At 38.4% G+C, this 19,019-nt stretch overlaps 2 protein-coding genes and 1 long non-coding RNA gene across 3 annotated transcripts; all 3 read right to left on the reverse strand.

Moving 5' to 3' along the window:
* Positions 1–8,276: 8,276 nt before the first annotated feature.
* Positions 8,277–9,053, reverse strand: LOC147502370 (F-box protein At5g41720-like). The gene has a single exon (XM_086604519.1). It carries the CDS (start codon positions 9,051–9,053, stop codon positions 8,277–8,279), a length of 777 nt encoding a protein of 258 aa, XP_086460645.1.
* Positions 9,054–11,202: 2,149 nt separating this feature from the next.
* LOC147502371 (uncharacterized) lies at positions 11,203–12,051 on the reverse strand. The gene has a single exon (XM_086604520.1). It carries the CDS (start codon positions 12,049–12,051, stop codon positions 11,203–11,205), a length of 849 nt encoding a protein of 282 aa, XP_086460646.1.
* A 5,021-nt stretch (positions 12,052–17,072) lies between these two features.
* On the reverse strand, positions 17,073–18,784 carry LOC147502372 (uncharacterized). The gene is made up of 3 exons (XR_015221683.1): positions 18,753–18,784; positions 18,496–18,664; positions 17,073–17,149 (listed from the first exon to the last, which is right to left on the reverse strand). It is a non-coding gene; the product is annotated as an uncharacterized LOC147502372 (long non-coding RNA).
* Between the last annotated feature and the right edge of the window lie 235 nt (positions 18,785–19,019).

Consider the following 19,019-nt stretch of genomic DNA (forward strand, 5'->3'; position numbering starts at 1 on the left):
TGTTTGGTTGGGCCAGTTCTATTTTGTTTGGTTGGGCCGAAATAAGTTAGTTGTTTGGGCCTCTTTTAGTTTAGCCTTTGGGGCAGATTTCAATTATTCTTTGGGCCGAACCCATTTGTGTTTTGGGCAAATTTCAGTTTTATTTTTAGTTGGCTTGGGACGAAATCCATTAGCTTTCTTTGGGTCAGTTTCTAATATTCTTAGGCCGGTCCATATAACTTAATATAGATCCAAATTGGGTCTTTAAATATTTATAATTTAGACTTTTGGGTTTTGGTTTTGGGCTTTGATTGTGGACTTTTAACTGTTGAATTGTGCTATGTTTTATGTTGTAAATTTTATGGACAAGTCCAATGATAGAATATTGCAAAAGCCTGTATAAATTGGTTTGTCATTACTGGGCGTATGTGATATGATTGGCCCCTGTATAGGGTGTATATATGAGATGTGGATTGACCCTTTTGTTGTAGGGCAGTCGTAGCCGAATAGTGGCTTGATTATTCCGTTCGCAAAAATTAGAACGAGACACGCGATATTTTATGCCGAATAGTGGGAGTACTCACATAATGGCTTTCTTGTGAGGGTTACATAGTATGCGATATCCCGCTTAGGGTAACCACGCACGGAGTTGTTCATTATGTGAGGGGAGGCATGTGGATGTACATGTTTGGCGTTGGGTATCGATTGTGGTAGCTAGGGAAACTAGGTAAGACATAGAAACGACGCGATTCTAGAGACACTTGAAGAAACTCTAAACAATAATTGTGATGATATATCAAAGTGTACGTTAGATCTATAATAAATGATTGATGGTGGTTGTGAAATTGGTTCAATGAGATGATTGGAATTATGTATATGATATGTTTGTTTTATTGTAATTTATGTTGCATTCACAATGGTTCTGCAAAAGGGTGGGTTGAATTGATTATTTATGTTGGTGTAACCCACTCTGTGATTATGCATACGCCAATGTAAGTATAGAGTAAGTTTTAGTTTTGTTCTATTATTATTAGATGTAGTTGATCTAGTACGGTTTGAAGTTAAGGTGCATCAGTGGAGGAACTAAATGCCTTATTATTATTGTATTGGAAGCTAAGGCGCCTCAGTGGAGGAACTACCTGCCTTAATTATTGTGATTAAGAATGTTGTATTAGTCGTTGGAAGTTAAGGCGCCTCAGTGGAGGAACTAACTGCCTTATGGATTGTATATATATATGTATAAGTATATTTCGTATTTTAGGGCTACTCATACCAACATTGTTTATAATGCTGACCCGATTTGCATGTTTGGTTATCGGGCGTGTTCATTAAATGAACATAGTTGATAAGTCTTGACAGGTTTAGTGTTGAAGAAGGTTGGTTGTTGCTTGTGGTTTGCGTTAGCGTCGCATTTCAGGATATATTTTGTTTTCCCTTGAGGTGCAATAGATTTTCAGTTGAGACAATGTTTTTGTATTTTCATTTGTAATTATAATTAAAGAGTTGTTGAAATGATATTTGTAACTTAATCCTATTTGGGAATTTTTGTAATGAAAAGGACTTTTGTTTATTTAAAAAAAATTATTGGTTTCAAATTATTAGAATAATTAAATAGATGATGGGTTTTTTGGAAGTGGAGAGTGCATCACACCTCGAAAATCGAAGAGTCGGGAACAAATATTGTTTTTCCAATTCTGTCGAAAGTCAGGGTGTGACATTTTGGCTGCAAGGAAGGAAGCGAAGGCAGACCCTAGCTTACTAGAGGATGTTTATCGGCTGGACCGGTTGTATGTGCTTGGAGCGTTTCTGATCCCAGTTGGACACAAAGGAGTGAGTGTCATACACATTGATCTTGCAAGCAATATGGAACAGTTTGATCAGTTCCCTTGGGGATGGGTTGCTTTCGGTACCTTCAAGCAAAGCGCCAACGAATTGTGTGATAAAATGGAGGACCACTTTAGGGAAAAACTGATTGAACTCTTCACGGCGTGTCTACATGGTTGTGTTATGGCTTTTACACTTTGGATTTACCCACACTTGCCCAAGTTGGGCCCGCAAAGGGCGGATGATAAGAACTTCCCATGGTTTCTTGGGTGGTCAGAATTCCCTGGGAAAAGCACGAGGGGTAATACATGGGAGTCGAAGTTGGTCAACAAGAAACTGTTTCTCAGGAATGTGGTTAAGGTACCAGAAGAAGTGAAAGCTCGTCCCGCCATTAGAGCTGCATTGGAGGTCAGTTTTAAAGTGTTCTCAGTAGTACATGATGTCTTGTCACTCTTATATTATGACGCCTGCCTCTGATTGTATGTCTAACTCTTCTTTGATGGTTTGTAACTCCTATTTGATGTAGTCTCCCTCCGCCTATTTGTTGTCTTCTCACTCCTATTGAATGTCTCCTCACTCTTATTTGATCATATGTAACTGTATTGCTCTTTTACAGGAAGAAAAGGGAGAAATAGAGCAGAACCTTAACTCTAAAATCATGGATGTCCTCTTTGAAAGCCGCCAAAAGCTCCGGTTCGACCAGATTATGGCGGAGCCTTCTATGAAAAGAAAATGTTCCATTGGAACAGGGGACACTGGGCAGAATAGTGGTGAGGAAGACTTTGAAACAGGGGATAGTGGTGAGGATAACTTTGAAAAACAGCCAGCTTCTAAGAAAGCTAAAGATGTTCTTAAGCAAGACAAAAAACCAACTATTGCTTAGGCGCCCTTGAAGAAGAACGCAGAAGCAGTGAAAGTAGTACCCCCCCCCCCCCTCCAAGAAGAAGCAGAAGCTATAAAGGTTGTGCCCCCTTCAAAGAAGTCGCCCTCGAAGGAGTAAAACACCCCCCCCCCCTCTGAGAAGAAAGCAGAAGCTGTAAAAGTCGTGGGCAAGCGACATGTAACTTTTGAGGAAAGTCTTCCCGATGACAACCCCATTGCTAATGTCACTGAAGAAGAGTCTCTATTGAATCCTTTACGTCGTTTGCGTGACTTGCCCGAAGATGAAGCTGATATTAGTTGGGGCCAGACACAGATGTTACATGTTGTTCTAGATAACACCATTCTTTCTTCGAACCAAGCTGGTGTTGTTGGAGGGACCATCAATGGGCGGGTATGATTTTCGTTGTTTCATTTACAGGCTTAATTTGATATATAAGCGGTGATACTGTACGTAATAAATGTCACTAAAAAATTGTTTATTTTCAGACCCTGGACGAAAATGATGTTGAGGCCCAGAAAAGTGTTATGGACACTTTGGAAGACATTAACACTACCATAGTGGAGAAGCTGAGATCTCCATGCAAAGTAGCTGATCTCCAGTCAATGTCCTCATCATATGGCAACAGTGACATACTGAATGGTAGCCAACCCAACCCCAAAGAAGGTGTTGGACTGCAGTTGTCCGATTCTGAACACCTAGATTGCTTTTTGAATCTAAGTTAGCCTGAACTGGAGAGAAGAGCAGGGGATCACTTAACAAAAGGCATATCTAATGCTGACATCCGCAATGATTTTTTGCAAAAAAATTAGTCTGAGCAAGGGAGAGTGGAAATAGGTGAAGGTGTTAAGGACATAAACATTAGTGATCACAATGCTCTGAACACTCTAAACGATGGTGATGCGGACATTGCTGTTGGAGATGGTGCGAACATTGAGAAATTTGTTCCTGCGGACATTGAGGTATCTGTTCCTGCTGTTGAAGTGGTTAATGCGGCAAAGACAGATGATGGGAATGTAAAAGAAACTTCTGCTGAATCAAAGGTTAAAATTTAAATAGCATTTCCTTGTGCTATTAAATCGGCTCCTGTTAAATAGCATTTTTTATATTTTATTTGCAATTTGGATGAGTTCTATGACTGAACATTTTTACATTGGTATTGGTAAGTGGTGAACACAACAAGAATGTGGATGATGGTGAGCAGTCCAGTAACGATGAGGATGACGGACGAAACTCTGTGTCTCCTTCTATAGCGCAGGCCGACATGGTGAGAAGGCGACCGCGCAAATTTGACACAGTAAACTATCCAGAACTTGAAAATGAAGTTGCCCATTTCTGCCAACCCTTGATTCGGAGCGTTTTCAACAAAGGCCCATTATTGGATAGGCCACCGGGGATTGCATTACGGAGAAGGCTCCCCAATGACTATTCGAAGTTGACTACTACTACTCAACGGGTAACGTATTACTTGAAACTGCACGATCTTCTTGGTACAAACCCAACACAGGTTGTTAGATAGTACGGCTACCGAGATGAGATAGATTTGTCTGTCTTCTACACCTTGTATAAGAATGGTTGGCTCAATGATATCGTATGTCTCTCTCACTGATCTTCTACTTATGCGGTTGTTTGGAAATATATTGCCTAAATATTTGTACTAATTCTGTGTAGGCTATCGATATGTACATGGAATTGTTGCGGCGTTGGTACATGGACATAGTACATGAACAAAAGTACCACATTATATCTGCGTCATTCTTTTTAGTAATCTTCTCAACTTATAGTATTGTGTTTACGGAAATGTTATATAGGGTCTTCAGAATCTTATCTACTGTCTTCCACTAGGTATATGGTGTCATATAAAAGATTTCCCAAGCAAGTTAACAAGTTAAAATTGTTAAGGACATATAAAAGCTGACCCACCATGAAGTCCGTCTATAAGAAAGCATGCATGACGCCCTTAACTAATAAATTTTCCTTTCCATGACTACATTGTTGTATGTACTTTTCCCACAATAGTTTGGCAGTGACCCTTGATGATGACAAAATTGATTTGGAAACCAAGATCGAAGAAGTCAAAAATTCTGTATTGGGAGGCTCTTTACACACAGGCAGCATGACAAGGTTTTCCTTTCATTTGTTAACGACATAGCGAACAAGCCGTGTTTGATGATGATGGTTAATATTGGCAACATCCATTGGATTCTCGTTGTAGTGAACTTTAGAGACTGGTCTGTTCAGATCTTTGTTTCTTTGGAAACAGGGGATAGTGGTGAGGAGTGGGAGCTTGACCCCAGGCCAACTTTGGAGAAAGTACTCTCCGTATTGCCTTACGGGATGTTGGCTTTCAAGAACGACTCTATCGATCACTCCAAATTGGGTACCAAGTGGAAGTTTGTGTTCACTGATTGCTGCAAACAAAATGATGATAACAGTTATGGGGCCTATGCATTGACCTTTGCGGACTGTCTTCTCAGGAATAGGTCACCAGATTTTGACCCTAAGCGCAAAGTATACATCAGACAGAGAATTGTAAAGGATTTATTGGAGTGTGGAATTACTGCTGCAGAGTATGTTAAGATGGCTGCTGGTTGTCGTCAAATGGACTTCAATGACGAAGGAGAGGGTAGTGTAAAGGATGGTGGTGACGGTACCGAAAAGGAAGTGGATGAAACCCAGACTAATGATAAGGTGTAAACCAAGAGTATGACACATATTCAAAAGGGCATGTCAAAGATAATTTTATTTGCTTTTTCACTTAAACACTTAGCTTAAACATGATCATGGGAGCTGCTTATATAATCTCTTCCAACACCTTATCTAGTTTCATTAACAACTTTTTAATGTACAGTTACTAACGTTTTAATTTAGGCTTATATATAACACTATATATGTTGTACAAGACCCTATATAATGTCGTACGTACACAGACGTCTGATCTTGTGTCATATATAAGCCTCCCTCGAACAAGTTCTTAAGAGAAAATTTAAAAGTTATTGAAGACTCGATATAATCTATTCAAAGAGACGATATAACCTAGTACACTCACCCACGATTGATAGTGTCTTGATCAGCTTATATAGTGTCTAGTCACAGCTAATTTAGTGTCATATGTAAGCTAACAAGGAACAAGTTGATAAGTAGAATTCAAAGTTATGGAAGCCACTATATAAGTTATTGAAGACACTATATAAGCTGTTCAAGATTCAATATATGTTCCCTTGTGAACTTGTCTCTTCACGGAAATGTCCGTTAAAGAGAAAGCCTTAAGTTGTGAATAATCTTCAGTATGTATACTGCTTTATTGTGAAGTCCATTGCACTGTACTAACGGCCTATGCCACTAATCTGGATTTGTCAGAATGTATTTGAAGGTACTGTCCTCAAACAATATTGTTGACGACCAGTTCACAAAAGGAATGCACAGAAAGAGTCCCAGTGGAACAAAGTTAGTGTACTAGAAGAAGAAGTGGCAAAACTATGCCAAAAAAAGATTCAGCATACTTTTCAAAGAATGTGTTAATTGTCAGAAACTCTACTGTATGCACTCGATGTGAACTTACGGATGATCCAGTGAAAAGGACCACTATCGCCTATGTCACAGCACAGTATTGGTGGCAGCATGATCAACAAAACATGGAAGTTGTTGCACCAATTATTAAAGTCAGATGTTTTGGCTGAGGCTTACACATTAATTTAAGGAGCTTCTACTTGCTTTATGACAAACAATGGCTGAATGATGAGGTTTGAAAACAAATTATTACCTTATAGTAATCCGTCAACGCCTGTACGTACACACAATGGCAAACTTCTTTTGCTTTATTTATTTATTATTGTTATATTTTTTTTCCCACAGGTTCTTTCTGTTTACATGGAACTTTTGAATAGGTGGAATAATGAAACGGTGGATCCAGATTTCCAGACACATTATGCCAGATACACTATCATCCCTGACACGTTTGTCCCAGTAATTTATTAGACATTCCCATCCATCGTCCTTCTTCATTTTTTCTGATACAGTGACGACACAAATTACTTCTGTGTCTATTAACTTAGGTTTCGATGGAGACGTTATATGGAACCCTGCAAGGCACCCTCAGTGATGGGAGTCTAACCACAACAGAAAAGCTTACAAAAACTGGTTCGGTAATATCGTGGATCCTAAGCATGACCTTCAAAGAATTGGTTCAAGAAAACAGTCACATCCCTCATGCGGCAAAATCGAAGGGATTGATGATGGCTTTGAACGTGGGAAACAACCAGCACTGGATCCTTGTTGTCTTCAACTTTCAAAATTGGACGTGTTTTTTGTACAATTCATTGGTTTCCAATGTGATCGACCCTTCCCCAACTATAGATAAGCTGTGTACTTTGCTCCCGTATGAACTCCTATTACACGACCCAAATTGTATACACCCTACGTTCTTGCAGCGGAAATGGCATATAGAACATGTTGATTGTATAAAACAAACTGATGGGTGGAATTGCGGAGTGTTTGTACTTGCATATGCAGACCAATTAATCAGAGGTGATCACCTCCAATTCGAAAGACCAGCAGATTGCATCCGCAATACTGTGGCAAAGGACCTAGTTGATTGTGGTATTAACTGAACATGAGTTCCTCGACATCGACAAAAATATGAAATACTCTGTATAGCTTTTATTCGTGGGGACTTCCGTCTTTTTTGTAGACTTGTTTGTTATAATATAATTTTGGTCAATTGTCTACTAATCAGGGTCCTGTTATGTGCCCTATAATGTTAATCTTAATATTTGTTAGTGATAAAATATAAAAACATTGTATGATATAAATATATCATCGTCTTAATATTTACCTGAATCATTATACCTACCTACCAACATAATCTCAAATATCTCAAAAATGTCAGATGTAATAATATTCGAAGCATTACAAATATATAAAAACATATTTCCTCGAGTACGTATATACTGTCGTTGAAAGCTTATATAGTGTCCTATCTGAACAAGTTAATAAACTATATAAAAGTTGTTAAGGACACTATATAAGCTGTCCGTGACACGGTATACGATTTACACGAACATGCTTTACAGACATGCCTTATCTTAGGAAGCTTATCAGGAACTTGTCCAGCAACTAACTATAAGAATGCAGATTTGATACTGGGAGAGAACGATCTCTTACTGCATCTTCAAAATGGCTTCAAAAGTTCTTGTCTAGACTTGACATACTCCCCAACTCGACTCGACTCCTAACCACACCTTGACATACTCATAAGGTGTTCATTTGGCACAAAATCTGACATTAGTTTATGAACGTGGTTCCAGCCAACCTTTGGGATTTCTTTGATTATCAAATCCTTGGTTTTTGTTAAATTATACCACACCATTTGCCTTCCACAGTTAAAAACTGCAACACCATTATCTACTAGGTCCACAAAATGGGGTCGACAGATGCCTTCAGCATACAAATTGTCCAATTTAAACCTCCGACCTTCATCCCAACAGTTGTCAATTACAAGTCGAAGCTCTAATTCATGTGTACGATACCCAACCCACATAAAGGAGAACATAACTGCAACTGTTCCCTGAAATTGGAAAAGCTTGAAACTCTTTCAACGACAGCCTGTCAACGGTAGTGCAATCTTACTCCATCTCTCGGTGACAATATTGAATCGCAAAATCCCCCCCTCACGAATAGGCCAATGAAAACATCCTTTCGCCATAATACCCGGATTCATTTCAATGTGCTCACTATTGAAGGACAACTTCAAATCTTTCAGCCTTCTCCATTTGCGTATGCGAGAGTCAAACTTTTCAACCACATGGCAAACGACTACCCTGCGGTTGTTGACTTCGGACTGTCTTATAGTGTTTCTGCAGTCTTCTGACAAATACAATATCATAAACTCTAACGATTCCACAAAACTCACATACAAACCCATACACTGTGTCCGAAATCTAGTTTTAGGACTGGGCAATATAAGCATTTGCTGCATCGTGGGTTTGCAAAGGTAGTACACGTCCTTCATTTCAACTTCCTTGTGACCTAAAAGGATACCTTGCATTGAAGACGCCAAGATTTTGAAACCGTATCCACAGAAGTCCAGAGTAGGAGTAGGAAGTGGTGGAATGTGATCACCGTTCAAAGTGAAGGATGTATACATTTCCCAACCGTGTGCAGTCTGAATTATGTAACCTAGAAGAGTTCTCATCTTCAAAACATAATCGTTAAGGAATGAGGGGTCAAACCTACTCTTTTCCCACTCACGACAAACAAGCTTTGATTTGTCGAACAATGGGAATGGAGCACAGAGAAGAATCTGTCGGCACATTTCCTGAGGAAGAACGCAACCCTCATCTTTCCCCTTTCGTTTAGAAGATTGGGCCATCGTTATGAAAAGTCACCAATAGTTCATGCACCAACACCCATGCTTATATAGCGCATGTTTACTATTTACTGGAAGGTGGAAAGTCACCAACAACCTAAGGACATTTCACTTCCAAAGGACACTTTCTTTGGACACATCACTTCCAAAGGACACATCACTTCCAAAGGACACTTCCAAAGGACGCATTACTTCAGGGAATCTACTTATTTTGTGAAAGGTTATTATTTTTGTATGCATCACTTCAAACAATTCAGTTATTTTGCAAATGGGATAAAGAAGTAGAAAGAACAAACTAGAAGAAGTTAGAGAAAAGTAAGAGTCATTTCGTCAAACACATATAATTCATACATAAAGGGATAAAATGGGATAAAAACATAACAACATAATACAAGCCATGAGTATGAATATTAAACAGATGAACAGTCTCCCTCATGAATCAAATCGGACTCCCTCCAGAACTGTTCTCTAAATCTAACCAAACAGATTGGATGACTTCCATCTTACACTCACATCTTTTCACTTTCTTCCGCAACGACACAATTTTCTTCTTCAATTTTCTTTCCCTCATTTTCATCAGAATATCACTATCAATAATAAAATTATCCATCTTCCCAAAGAGAATATCAACCTCCTTCATTGCTAACGGATTCACTTGCTTCTTTATCCTATTGATCGTAGTTAGTATGGCTTCGAGTAAATTCACCAACCCAATTGGGGAACGAGACGACACTGACGAAGTTGACATCGAGAAAGAGAATAATTATTATCGGGCTGATTATTATAGTTAAGAATATCGGTATTGGGGAAGTAGGGCACAAACCATATCTAATAAGAAAGCTATTTCACAAGGCTGTCTTAGGCCGTTCAACCTCAGGATCTTAATCTCAACCATTGATCAAGTAATAGAGAATAGCCATTAAAACCTTCCTTGGACAACAGTCAATTAATAGACACTCTCTAGGAAGGTTCTAAATGATGGTAATCCCATACCCAACTGAACCCAACAATTATGTATGGGATTATTGCCTTATTTATGGTCAGCTTATTTAGAATGCACAAGCTAGATTCTAGAAAATAGCAATAGTACTATCTAAATGGTTCATCAACACTATATAAGCGTTCAAGGCACATTATCAGGTACTCAAGGCACTATATATGTAGGAATTCCCACGACCATGTTATATAGTGCATGTCCACAGCGTATGCAGTGTCCTGAATAACCTAATTAGTGTCATTAATACGAACATATTAATAAGCATATATGAACGTGCTTCACGGCACTATATACGTTGTTCAAGCCACTCAATAAGCTGTTAAAGACTCCCTGTCCATTCACGGATAATCCGTTTAAGAGAAGGCATGATATATATGATGTCCATTTGAATTATAAGCTACGCAAACATGTCCGTTTAATACATACATCAGTTCTACCAAGGACAAGTCAGTATAACCATTTACGGCCCCGAACCATTTACAAGTACCAAAATCCAATCCAACTCTTGCAACTACCAAAATAAATACTCAGCCTATAAATACTGGCCCAAATAAATAAGAGGTAAAAAGGGGGCACCCGTTATTCCCACAAATTCCATCTATTACTTGCGTGAAATTCACATAAGAAATTGCGATAAATGATAAATTCACGATCATCATTTACAGTAAGAGGACGATAATTTCACCATTTTTGTCACCTCATTTACAACCTCAATAAGAAATGTCTCAACAATACTAACCACACAGCAATTGAGCAACTGCACAAGTTAGAATCACTAAAATTGCAATAGTATCTCCCAAATCGTTTGCCCAGATACCTTTTGCATGGACCTAATATAGGATACTCTGAAGACTATTTAATATTGTCAATTGCTTATATCGTGTTATATATGCTTATATAGTAGTATCTTCAAGAGACACTATAAACAATTGAAGCCACATCAAATAATTGCAAAATTAAAGATAAAGCAGTTGAAGCCATAACCAATTACAAGTTCAAAAGTACCCACAAAATCCCATTCTTGCAACAACCAAAATATCAATAACAAACAGTTGCTGTTCCTAAAGGGAAGAAGGGCAAAAAATGTTAACTGCTTTATCTTGTGTCCTAAATGGCGACAAAGTCAGAATTGTTACTATCATAGCATATGATTGCTCAGCCCCTTGTCATCGGCGAAGTTTTTTGCATGTTGTTGTGCCCTTCCATGTTGCAAAAAGTGCAACATCTTTTACACTTTGGACCATTATGCTCTGCTCTTATCTTTACTCTCTTCATAGAAATCCGACCAGCTTTACGCTTCAAGGGAGGGGGCAGGACGCGCTCTTCCTCCTCATCAATGTCCCACTGCTCCTTACTCGGAATGCCAACCCACACCTCACTATAACACCATTGCCAGTTTGCAGTACTGTAGTACGAATTGACATATGTCATATGACAAGCTTGGCGGCTCACACTTATGGCTTTGCATGCATGCGCACACGGGATTCCCATATATTGGAAATACCCACACGAGCAGACCCTATTTTTAAGACTGACACGAAATATTCGACAACGGTCGGTCTTTATTAGATACTCCCCAGTCCCAGCTCTTGAGTGTGTGAATTCCAATGCCTTGGTGATGTTGGCTCGCACCAAACTAGTAGCCCTGGGTGTGAACCTCTCACCGCGAGCAGCCCAGTCATCCGCCATTTTTCTGTACTTGCAGTAGTGCGCACTGAGATTCTCCCTAATTGCTTCCACTAAACAAACAACTGGAAGGGCTCTGTCATCCTTAATCATGTTGTTCCAAGACTCAACATGGTTAGTGTAGGCAATGCCATATCTCTTTACCATAGAGGCGTGACATGCCCACTTATCTAGCGGAATCTCCATAAGCTTATCGTACACATGTGAGTTCATTTTCTTTATATCTCTCATCACAGCACGGAAAAACCACTCTTGAGTTGTCTTAGCTGCTGTCTTAATCTTCCTCATAAGCGAAAGTGACGGAATCAAACCCGACATGTTCTTACAAATGTGGTTCATGCAAAAGACATGTTTCGCCCGAGGAAACACCTCAGGGACTTTGACTACCAGACTGGGATGCCGGTCAGATATGATAACTAACGGAGTCTCATACCCAATCACTTAGTCTCCTAGGCAATGCAAAAACCAATTGTAGTTCTCGTTGTCTTCACCGCTAACTAGACCAAAAGCAACAGGGAAAACATGATTATCACCGTCAACAGCAATGGCTGAAATCAGACATCCTCTTGATCTCCCCCTCAAATGTGTGCCGTCTATTTCTATGTGTGGCCTACATGTGTGACGGAAGCTCCTCACAGTAATCCCATATCTCCAGAAGTAACACTTGAAGCGATCTATGTTTCCCACTCTTTGCAGCTCTGTAAAGCTGAAGCGATCAACCTTCCTCAATTCTTTACTGGGTGTTGAGTAGTTGATAGGACTGGCCGAAACTACCTTGAATCTGTAGACATTACAATTATAGTTAATACAACTTATTCCTATGGGAATACAATAACATATCTGAATACAGTGCTGAACTGAATCACAGTCTATTAGGTCTTAAAGGTGTATAGCGTATATCATGGAATATGGAGCGTACATAGTGTCTTTCCCAACCTATATAGTGTCATGAACAACTTCATAAGTTTAATTTCTAAGCTCTCTTTCACATTGAATATAGTGTCTGTCACAGCTTATATAGCCTTGCGAAGAACTTGTATTATGTCTGGTATAACTTTATAAGTTACATATCAAAGCTGTATTTCAATCCGCAATTTTTATATAATGAAAGCCTCAGCTTATATAGGGTCATGCAGTTCTTACAACAAATTCCTATGAAAATACAATAACATATCTTAATACAGTGTTCAACCAAATTAGTCTATTAGGTCTATTAGGTCTATTAGGTCTACAACGTATATAGTGTTGTTCACAGCGTATACAGTGTCTTGAATAACTTGATCAGTTACATATCTAAGCTGCCTATATGACAGGCATTTCAAATAGGAACATAAGCTGACCGTCTTGCAACACACGCACCTCTTCGAGAGCCTTTTCCCTTCCCCACCACGCAATTCTGTAACTGATATCTACTAAAGTCCACTTTTTAACCATTGCTCTCATGTGCATTGCCTTATATGTTTTGTCATTCTGCAAAAGGTATTTACATGACATGGCGACATAACTGCTTGACACCTCACGGTTAAACTCATCAGCCTTTTGGCAACCACATGTGTGAAATTTATATACGGTTCTCACACCTCATATATATGAACCTTTCGTGTTGCAGTACACGTGAAATGGGCATGTGGAACTCAAACTATTCATCTCAGCCCCCTTACATCCAAACTGCACCCTTCCCCAGTCAGTTTTCAATCTTAATAGTTCAAAGTTATGTTTAATTGCAAAAGTCTTCATGTGAAATATAAACAAACTCCTTTCAGGGAACTCCATACCCACAGTCAGTAAATTTGGATTTGGAGCTACCCACTCAGTTGGAGGTGCATCTTCTATGTGACCTTCGTCAACCACAACCTCCTTGTAGTGTTGGGATTTCTCTCTTCTTTCCTTCAAGCAGTCAACTCGTTCACTACTACACCGATTCTCTTCTGTCAACTGCTCTCTTTCTCCATCACCCATACCCTTTCCAAATGTTGGTAAAACGACTGGTGGTTTGCCAAATATGTCATTATTAGTACCACCACTGATATTTGGATTGTCACCGCCACCATTGTCCTGCGTACACACACCGTTATCCATTACTTACGGGCGGATATACTCAAAAGGAAGCATTATTGGACCAAATGGGCACACTCCAGGAGCGGTGTGCGGAGTTCCGAGGACGTGCTGGTATAATACTCTACCGTAACGTCCTGCACATATCGCCTGACCACCACTGCTTTCTTCCCCCGGCGCAACACCACTAACCTTTTCTGCATGACCACCACTCTTTTCTACCCCTGCCGCAGACACACCATCAACTCCATTAACTTTTTCATCATGACAGCCACTTTCCATACTAGATACGACTCCAGCCATTCCGAAGCATGCAGTAACACAACCTGGGCTATCACTACCACTAAATTCTCCATAAACTAGACCATCATCTTCAAACATACAATCATTGTCCATAACATCATCCCTATCTATATCCTTCACATTCTTAGAGTCCATACCTATAAAACCCAATGGGTTCATATATCTATCTATCCTGGATGTACCTGCCACATCCATAGACACATGACCTTCCCCTTCTGAGTCACTGTGCAATTCGAGCGGAGCCCGTTTGCTATCCAACCTAGTTATAATAACTCTGTCTGTTGGTATGTCCGGAAATAATAAACCTCAAAGTGCTTGGAAGTTGCTCAACATTGAATGTGGTTGCTTTCCCATTGAGTAGTTTAGATTCGTCGGTTCCAAAACAACTACTTTGGACAAGAACCGTTAACCGTTTCTGCCACTCTCGAAATATCCAGACTACCTGCGAACATGACAATCGACTAGTTAATGCACAACAATTTACTCATTGGTATATTGCATCTCTTGAGGGACATGTCATATAGTATCTTGAGCAGCTTATATACTAGGGCAACTTCCTAAACATACTGTCCTTCACAGCTTATATAGTCTCGGCCTTTCAACTATTTAATCAGTGTAGCTTAATTAGTAAGCTATGAACGGCACTGTATAAGCCAGGAAAGACACTATATAAGCTTCCCAAAAACATATCAGGTTCTCTCTTAAGCTTGAGGGACGTGCCATATAGTACCTGACTCATCAATAGGCTTATCACTATCACTTAATTCATCATCACTTAGGTCATCACTATCACTAGATTCATAATCACTTGGACCATTGATAAGAGCCCAAAACTGTAGTTTTAACCCCTTAACAATATTGCTGTTAGACCAATTATGTGATTAATAATATAGGTTTATCACTAATTACGTGTTTTTGAGTATTTCAGGCTTTGGAGTTGAATAAATGTAAATTCGTTACTAATTAGGTGCTAAAAGAAGCTAAATGGATTGCTATGAAAGTTTTATGAAGAAAGCCCAAGTTTCATGGAGAAAAAGCCCTTAAAAAGCCCAAGTCAAAGCTGTTAAGTGAAAGTCAAACCGGATTAGAAAGCTAAAGAAAAGTCAACAGAACTTCAAAAGGCCATATCTTTAGACTTAGACCTCGGATTTTGGCCCATTTTATATCAAAATGACCGGCTCAGAAAGATCTTTCCAATCACTACACCAGAACGGTTGAAAAAAGACATTAAAGAGCCGTCATTTTTTCAAAAAAAAAGACACTTTAAAATGTCGGTTGGTGACCCATTTTTTTAGCAGCCGTTTTTTTTTATTTCACACTAAAAGTGCGTCGTTTATCAAATTTTCATTTTTTTAAAAGCGTTGAATGAGCTCAAAGAAACCCAGTCTACCAAAGAAGCCCAGTCTACCGAGAGGAAACCAAACAAAATGGACATTTCTTCTTATACAGACCCATCTTCATACAACAATAACAATAGAAGCCAAATATAAGCTAAGTAAATTCAAATTCTTTTCCATTTCCACACCTACTAAATAATACAGTCATACCACTCAACAAAATTCTAAACTTAAAATTTCAATTCATACACTATTACAATGATCTAAATTGTACAAAAATCTAAATACTCCAAAAATCTTATGCAGAGAATTTTCAATTTAACTTCTGATGAGTAAATATTCGAAAAGAAAAGTATGTAGTACCAAAGCCACCATGGCACCATCTCAAGCTCCAGAGGGATGCGGTCCTGATCCTGATGGTATAGCTTAGTAAAGTAGAACAGAAAAAAGAATTAATTCATTTTTGGAAGGCAATCAAGAGACAAACTTCTAGGATATTGCATAAGAGTCATATACAGATGCAGTGGATTCATGATAGATGCATAGGAGTCTCACTTTCCATACCATAATGTGGTGTCTCACTGTTGAAATGGAAAAGGTCAGGAAGCTCAACAAATAGACCAGCTTTTAAGAAACAGAAAGCTAACAACCAATTACATATTATTACCGATATGGAGTTGAAACAACAATATTATCCCTAATATTTTTGAAAATGTTGCCACGTGAAACTTTGTAGAGGTTTTCAAGGAAAAGGGGGACTAAGCAGCTCAAAAAATTGAAAGCAACAAATTACTGTGGAATTCTAAATGAAAAAAAGAAGAATGAACAATAGCAAATGGCCCTATAATCTCAACAGTGATAAAATATAACTATACAATAGCCACAAATTATCAAAGTTCGATGGTATAGAATTGTTCAAGTGCCACAGTGACTACAGAACTACTGATACGCTTTGGGGATGACACATGTTGCAGCTAAAGTATGAAATCAAGTTAGAGAAGCATCACATAAAATGTAACTTAAAATGAATAGATAGTGAAACCTTTATACAATGCACTTGAAAGCATATATATAACAGAGTTTCAAAGGAAAGTAAGAGCGTTATGATTATCTAAATAGGTTATCCGAATTGTGTCTGTATTATTGTCTTTATGTGTGTAATATGCAGGAAATGCATGACAAACACATTAACAAAGACATATCAGATTTGTCATTTTTAACATATCAAAATGAGGTGGCAATCCTGGAGGGTTCACATGTTTGGTTATGTGAAACACACAAAGCAAAAACTATCAACTTCTTAAATATAACTATGAAGAGATCACCACGTTTGGAAATGCCTGAGAAAATTGGAACATTTTCTCGGGGATACCTTTGTTGTATCCACAAAGTACTTTCACAAAGAAAATTTGGCTAATAAACGATGTTTACATGGTTTCCAACGTCCTCTCAAGGATATGGTTGAAGTAATATGGAGGATAATAAATCATATGTTTTCTAAATACAAGAGACTAGTAAGAAAATTTCAGGATTGGACAGATACATATTTTATAGAACAATGGCCTAGTATGTTGATAAGCATGTGAAATTTTAAAGTTCATGGAATCATAGCTCTATTAAGTATTCCAGTTAAGGAGATGCAACTTACAATAGTAAATTGTGCACCAACAAATGAGCAGCTCCATATACTTCAATCAATCATTCACCCTTACTATGTAAACCTACAATGGAAAGAGAAAAATCAAGTTAGAACACCTACACTATACTAGAGTTCTAGGAATGAATGAACATTATGGTCCTTGGGTTGTGGTGATGTCAGATCGATCTCTCAAAAAGGTAAACAATAACAACTCATAAGAGTATAGTGAGAAGGGTTATACCTTGTAGCTACAGTAGAGAACACTTTCACAGATTTGAAGGAATTTTTTTGAAATATACACAACAGAGTAGCAGAGCATTGCCCTCAGAGCATTCCCAATTCAAGGTGGGTTTACAATGAACATGCCACATTGGCAACCCCCAACCCGCCTTCTCTCCAAAATTGATTAGCCCGCTAAAACTATTTTGATGTAGTGACAGGTGGGCTGCTTCTGGTTGGCATCTTAGATGTCAGCTCACTCAAAAATCTCCCAAGTTTTCAAACCAAAGATAACCTACAAATTTTCTAGCCGAAGGGCTGTAAAAAGAATGTTGGATGAATAGATTATAAACACAATGCCAACTGCAAGGTAGCTCCAACTACCACCAAACTCATCTTTTACGAAGCCACACGGTACCTTGCTTCGGTATGGTTTGTTTGGAATGCAGGTGGATATATCTTTTTAGGTTCTATATAATCTTCCTAAAGAACTAATAATTTTAGGACAGTTTGACAACATAGCAATGCATCTATCTATTGTGAAAGTTAATAGCATCTATCCACTTCTGAAGAGAACATAGCTCAGTCTGATGACATCATGTTGTGGTACGCTTTTTCTATATATATCTTTTAATTGTGACAAATGCATTCACCAAAGAGCCTCAAACCAAAATCTCAAATTGAGAACTAAAATAGCATACTCTATTTAGTGGCAATCAAAACTACAATCCCCAACTCAAAATGTTCGATGGTGCTTTTTTAGTCCTTTGTGCCTAGGGTGGATCCAATGTTATACTAGGACTTGGGGTAATAGGCTACTTGTGTGGCACATGTAGGGCTGTTTTGTGCATTTTCGTGTTCCTGTGCTCATAGGCTTTCTCAACCTACTTTGCTTCATTTATTAATGAAATTCTATTTTACCAGGAAAAATTTATAATAATATATACTATAGGATAACTTATCATCGGCAAGATCATCCACACTTCCCTAGTTTTATAGGTTTATAAAGATAAAATGATAACAAGAATGGAAGCATCAAGTTAGTAAGCTAAACATGCGCAGGTTAATCAAATGAGAGCTGAAGTGCTAATTGCTAAACCATATCATCATTTCACTAAAACTAAAAAATAAATAAAATTAAATATCATCATTTCACTTACAACTGTACTGTTATGCAACTTCAGAAATTAGACAAGAAACTGTGCTTACTAGCCAGGTTCCGCCTTTCAAGTATGACTGGGTCATTGGTTTAACGAAACTAGGAAAACCATTTTCAAGTTTCGACTTCAAGTCCTCAGCTCTTTCCATCATAGGGTTGACCCTAGAATCCTCAGCTGTTTCTATCACATGGTTGACCCTAGATTCCTCTGAATACTCTCTGTTGACAATCCGATTTGATAAATTAAGTACATTACACATTATATCCCATCAGACAATCTTCTAAATATATATACGTAACCACAAACCTCATAGGACTTTCTTCGATAACATTGGGATCCTGAAAAATGAACATTTGGGGGTAAGTGAACTTCAAAATGCAATGTGGATATAAAGGGAGTAACTTGGGTCAAGAGAAAATGACTCACTTCTTTGTATATTGGAGTTGGCAATTTAGAAATACGGGATGATCTTCTTTCTCGATAATTGCTCTTTGGGTGGCTTTTCTTTGTATACACCAGTTGGTAATTTAGCCCTAGTCTTTCCTTATTATCTTTCGGAGTTGGCAATTCAGC

The sequence above is a fragment of the Coptis chinensis genome, chromosome 4 (assembly GCF_015680905.1).
Source record: "Coptis chinensis isolate HL-2020 chromosome 4, ASM1568090v1, whole genome shotgun sequence".
Classification (NCBI taxonomy): domain Eukaryota; kingdom Viridiplantae; phylum Streptophyta; class Magnoliopsida; order Ranunculales; family Ranunculaceae; genus Coptis; species Coptis chinensis.

Bases quoted from the DNA above. Each gene is read 5' to 3' on its own strand.
- LOC147502370 (XM_086604519.1), bottom strand. From the start codon at position 9,053: ATGGCCCAATCTTCTAAACGAAAGGGGAAAGATGAGGGTTGCGTTCTT.
- LOC147502371 (XM_086604520.1), bottom strand. From the start codon at position 12,051: ATGTCGGGTTTGATTCCGTCACTTTCGCTTATGAGGAAGATTAAGACA.